Source organism: Salmo trutta, chromosome 33 (assembly GCF_901001165.1).
Source record: "Salmo trutta chromosome 33, fSalTru1.1, whole genome shotgun sequence".
Taxonomy (NCBI): domain Eukaryota; kingdom Metazoa; phylum Chordata; class Actinopteri; order Salmoniformes; family Salmonidae; genus Salmo; species Salmo trutta.
In genome coordinates, this window is record NC_042989.1 from 32,913,106 (window position 1) to 32,919,009 (window position 5,904).

The window sequence follows — 5,904 nt, forward strand, 5'->3', positions numbered from 1 at the left end:
TCAGACAGTGGAGAGATAGAAAAAAGGTGATGATGAAGATTGCTCCTCATCAGTATGTACTGTAGGTCTAAACCACGAGAAAAGATTAAGTTCTTCCAAGTAACATCCTGTTGACTTGTAAGGGTTGTGTCTTGTGGTTAATGTGAGATGTACTATCAATAGATTGAACTGTAGGTGGGGTTTATACAGGGGGCTGTGTATAGAGGGGCCTCAACATATAAAGGGGCTTGTCTGCTTCCTAAGTCACTTTACCAAATCCCAACACGACTTTTACTCTTCACATCTCTACCACCACAAATCATGAAGACATCTCTGGTCCTCCTTGCCCTCAGTCTGCTGGCTTGTTCAGGTGAGATTGTATTTATTTAACTAAAGTAGTAACTACTGTATATGCAGCACGTACATTGCGTCAGGGTGCAAGGGGAACTGTGGGTAGGGGGCCTAAATCAACTCCAAGTTCACCTTTGGTTTCAGTACAATACAAGTAAAGTACCCATGACTGTTGTCATTTTTTTCTTTGCAGTTTGGGAAATCCATGGGCAATGCCAAGATGATCAGGAAGTAGTGGAAGCAAAGCTGGAAAAGCGCATGGTAACAGTATGCTATGGTCAAAATGTTATGAACTAGCAGAAAGTGTAGACAATTCTGCAACTTCCTATTGGAATACTCAACCTGCTACTGTGTAACATAACTTAACCATAGACATAAATATAACTAAAGACATACATTGACTGAAGAAACTATTGTCCCACCTGACTTTCACTCTCACATTACATATTCAAATGTACTTAAACCATAACACTAAATACATCACACCACCATTTTATTAATAATAAGAATGTGGGGTTGGGGTGCATATATTTGTCTTAAGTGTGATTTGTTCTCCTTTCTTGTCTGTTTGTGCTTTCCAAAGCAGCAACAGCTAAAGGGGACCTGCGGGCTGTGTAAGTGGGCACTGAAGGAAGTGAAGAAATCCATCTCCACTTCCTCTCGCCAGGTAGCTACCATAGCATTACAATTCATAAGTGTCCTTTCATGAAATTGCACTATTTACTATTTACTGTGATATTTCTCTGATAATGTCAACTGATGTTGATGATGATTTCTCGTCGATAGGAGGAGATAAAGCAGAAGCTATTGTCCTTTTGCGGTAAATTACCCTTAGTAAAATCTACCTGTGAAGACCTGGTGAAAAAACACTTGTGGGTGGTGATTGATGAGCTTAACACAAGCGATGGCATTAGGGCCATCTGTGTTAAAATGAAGGCCTGCAAGTGAGTACTAGAAACCGTTCAGCATACTCTTTAGTCACTGTTCAGACGACTAGAGTAGCGATGATCGCTTGTGCTTGTTAATTGAAACACTATTGAGTCGAATGTATTCATTAATATGAAAATATTGGGGGTTATGTCTTCAGATCTTCCACTGATGTAGTCTTTTGTGTATCTTTAGACCAAAGGAAGTTTTGGACCTGAGCTACTGACCAAGCAGCCAGTATCCAGATTCCAAAGTGAGAAGATAGATGTCCAGGTGTCAAGACAATGCTATGCTGCCAGCATCTTGCTCTTTCTTTTTCAAACTAGTCACAACACAAGCATATAAATGGATGATGAAATTATTGAAATGATTATGTTCTGAAATAATGTTTTGGGAACCTGTATTATAATTAAGGTGTGGTATTTGGCCAATTTACCATGGATAAGGACTGTTCTTATTCACCATGCTATGGGGATTGCCTGGATACATCCCTTAGCTGTGGTATAATGGCCCTATAACACAAACCCCAGAGGTGCCTTGTTGCTATTACAAACAGGTTACCAATGTAATTAGAAAAGTAAGTAATTTGATTTGCGTCATACCCGTGGTATATTGTCTCATATACCACAGCTTTCAGCCATTCAGAATCCAGGGCTCGAATGATCCAGTTTATAAAAGTGTATGTGTCAGTCTTAGTCTTAAACTGCAGTACATTTTGTATCATCTACAAATGTAAATCTTTTGCTATTTTAGTCCAAAATGTTGAAATTGTTTAATGTTTGTTTGAACTTTTTGTCCGGGCAAAAAATAAACCTCAATTGATAGTACAACTACAACTCTTCTTTGACACCTCTTCATTACTCTAGAAATGTAGCTAATTAGAGCTTTTACTGATTAACATATCGTGATAAAGCATTTAATTACAATGTCTAGGAACTCATGTTGTCATTTTGCTACCTTTTTATATTTAGAATCTCAGTTTTCTGTAAAAAAAAATCTTGATTGTTTGGTACGTGGCTTAAAGTAACTGATCCAAAAAGTAACTGTCCAGTGTTTCCAGATTTCTATGAAATATGACTTATAAGAATCCAAAAATGTTTAATTAAGTATGTTCAAAAGTAGAATTTCTGTGAGTGGTGTGGGCGTATAACCAGTCAATTCAAATATTAATGTGAATAGACCACTGATTGGCCCGCTCATCGTCCTCAGGGAGATGACATGTTCTATGAGGAAATAGCAAGCGTTTTTTTAAACGGTCTGTTTGAGATACAAGTATGAGATGGAGTTTTGAAGTGGTTTTTTTTCCTCAAATATATGCAACAAATATGAGTATAGGATCAGTCAAGAACATTACAAGTGAGATTTTCAAAGTACAGTTACTTTAAATGACATCCAGCAAGGGCTTTGGTCTTAAAAATCTGAAGAGATATGAATTATAGAGATACTCCATGTAATCAGTTAAATCAAACATGACATTGCAACAGTACTACAGTACCATGTCTCTGATGAAAAGATATTTCCACATCTTTCACAAATTACGTGGAACAATAATGTTTTTTTACAGTACTCACTTGCAGAGATAAATATTAGCGAAAAACAATCTGCAATTTAGAAGTTCTTCAGTCAGCAGCATCACACTGATAAACTTATGCGGAAACTTCTTGCACAAAGATTGGAGGAAGTCAATTCGATCACAAATGGCCTCCAGCTATTTGATATTTTCCTGTAAAGTAGAAACATAGTAAATATTGTAAACCTTAAGACATCATGAAGGCTCACACAATCTTATAACAAGCATTAAAACCTGCAGGCCTATTTACCACACATTTCAACAGAATTGAGAACTAACACAGATTGGTTACAAGCCCTGCATCATGTAGGATCCATGTAAAGCAGAAAGATGTCAGATGTCATGCTGTTTGTCACCTTAATTGTCCTCTGTGTTTAGGCATCATGTACTTAACCTTCTTCAGGACCCACTTAGCAGACTCTAGGAAGATTTGCTTCAATTTGTCTCTCAATCTGTAGCATTTTAAGCCAGTTGATTGCCAGCTGGGTCATTCCTACAAATTTGGTCCTCTTAACGTTTTTGGGGAAAATAATATATTTGTGTTTGTTTTTTAGTGTTCTATCAGAAAAAGGACATATTGGTCAAGCTCAGGCACTTACATTTTTTTGGTGCATTTTCCAACCTGTTAGGTGCATACTACTACCAGGGTGGAACCTAGGAGGGGAGTTGTTTTCTTAAATGGAGAATTACAACAAACTAACAGGGTGGAAAGTGATTTTTATTATGTATTTTAATTAAAGGCACCGCAAACTGGGAATGACGCTGGAGCTTCTGGTTGGTTGAAGCGGAAGGGCGCTAGAGTGAAAGCGAGAGCGAAAGAGAGAGTTGCCTGCCTGCCTGCCATGAGTTGAAAGCCATCTGATGCACACCTTCCAGCGACGGTGAGATTTACTGATAATGCTACACACCAAGACACAGATAAAGCATGTGATAATCACCTTGTTTGTGTGAGTGTGGGAGATCATCTGCTGGGTTAATTCCAGTTTCTGTCTGATAACTGATAGTTTTGTCAACTTTGCGAACAATTCATTCTTTTTGAACAACTCTTTTTACTGACTCGACAGTCATGATTCGCTGCTCTGAGTGACACGTTCATTTTAGTTGTTCGTTGACCTGCTTAATACACGCTCCTCCTCCGGATCAGCGGCTCTAGAGATGTGCTCCGACCAACTGTCTATCATATGCGCTCAGGAAATAAATCATGAGCATTGAGAAGAAAAATACATGTTTAGAACTGATAATTGATCGCATGGTGCAAGAATGACTGCAATTAATTGATTATTGAATGTTATGATGGACACAACAGCTTTGTAGAGCCAAAACAAACACCGCCTTTGCTATAGCAGCGGGAAGTAGGGGTCCTGAAGGTGTTGCAGCACCAGTGGCAATTTTAGCATGTAAATCTTGGTGGGGCAAGAAATTAAATATTTGTTATGCATGCCAGCAAAGCCACTACACAACACTAAACAATATATCAATTGCACTATAATGGTGACAGACGGTGCCCACAAACTGTTAGAGCCTACATAAAGCTGGTTCATAAAGCTGCCTTTCGGCCCCAGTTTCCCCACAGGATGAAGCCAACCCTCTCCGCCTGCTTGACACGGAATACCTTAACAAACTTGTCAAGAATTTCCCCACCTTTGACCCCGTTCCAGGTCAGACAAACGATACTGAGATGTTCCAGCTGACATAGAGTACGCATTGGGTGGCTACCCGAACGCTACGGGTTCTGACAGGGTTTACCTGTTGAAGCGAACGTCGAATAGACTCGTGACGAGATTCATTCGTCTACAATAGCAACACGTGCTAAATGACTACGCTAAACTTGCCACAGCTTTGAAATTAGAATTCAGTGGTTCTGCGACTCGCAAACACAATAGCTCACTGGCTAACACGGTCAAACAAGCTCGGAACGAACACCCACAAGCTTACTATCGTAGGCTTCGTTCAGCTTACTTTGGCCTACTCACTGAAACAGGAATGGAAGAGCTGTTACCATTCAAACAAATGTTTCTGTCGAACATGTATCCCACCTTCATTACCTACTTGGGCCCTGCAGCCCATGTTGGCTTGCCTATTTTACAACTCAGAGAGCTTGCAAGCACAGCTTTTGGGGCATCAAAAGTTCACAATGCTAAGAGCCCTGACCACTCGGTTTTGAAGTTTGACCAGGAGCACTCACTCCAGTTAGAGGGTGCATTATCAGGTATAGGAGCGTTGAGAGATGACGCACAACAACGGTTTCTACCATGAAACCACGAATCCAATAACCACCGCGGTCGAAATAACTGTAAAGTACGTCGCCATCAAAACGACTACCGCTACAATCGACCTGTTCGCTACGTTCCTGCACCCAACCCACACAAAGTGTCAGAGCAAAAGGGTAACAAAGGGTTGAAGGACCTGAGAGAGCCGTTTTATTAGGTCAGGGTGTGGGGTGGGCATTCTATGTGATGTATTTCTTTGTTTTGGCCGAGTATGGTTCCTAATCAGAGGCAGTTTTCTGTTTAGTGATTCTGTACTTGACGGAACTGTTTGGCTTTTCGCTTTTGTTTCTTTTGTTTGTGTGTTTCATAGTAAATAAAATATGAACAATTACCACGCTGCGCTTTGGTCCACTCCTTCAACTTCAAACGACAGTCATTACAGAACTACCCACCAAAAACGGGCCAAGCAGCATGCCCAGGAGGAGCAGGGATCCTGGGCTCGGGAGAAGAGAGAGTGGAGGACGTCCTGGACCTGGGAGGAGGTAATGGCAGGGGACAAGACCCTGCCATGGAAGCAGGTGGAGACGGCGAAAGAGGAATGGCAACGATACGAGGAACTAGCACGGCAACGACGGAAGCACGAGAGGCAGCCCCAAAACATATATTTTTTTTGGTGGGGGGGCACACGGGTAGATTGGCAGAGTCAGGGTGGAGACCTGAGCCAACTTCCCGTGCTTACCGTGTGGAGCAGATGAACAGCCAGGCACCGTGTTATGCTGTGCCTGCTCTCCGCATTTGCCGTGCTAGAATGGGCATTCAGCCAGGACGGATTGTGCCTGCTCAGCGCTCCTGGTCTCCAGTGCGCCT

General features: G+C 41.3%; 1 protein-coding gene across 2 annotated transcripts; it reads left to right on the forward strand.

Moving 5' to 3' along the window:
* Window positions 1-201: 201 nt before the first annotated feature.
* On the forward strand, window positions 202-2,093 carry LOC115172850 (prosaposin). 2 transcript variants are annotated; one of them, XM_029730657.1, is made up of 5 exons: window positions 202-349; window positions 524-591; window positions 917-997; window positions 1,117-1,274; window positions 1,453-2,093. In XM_029730657.1, the coding sequence occupies exons 1-5, from the start codon at window positions 301-303 to the stop codon at window positions 1,481-1,483; spliced, it is 387 nt and encodes a 128-aa protein (XP_029586517.1). In that variant the 5' UTR covers window positions 202-300; the 3' UTR covers window positions 1,484-2,093. The 2 variants fall into 2 exon arrangements, with proteins under 2 accessions (XP_029586517.1, XP_029586516.1); XM_029730656.1 differs by having other exon boundaries at window positions 205-349; window positions 914-997.
* Window positions 2,094-5,904: the final 3,811 nt, after the last annotated feature.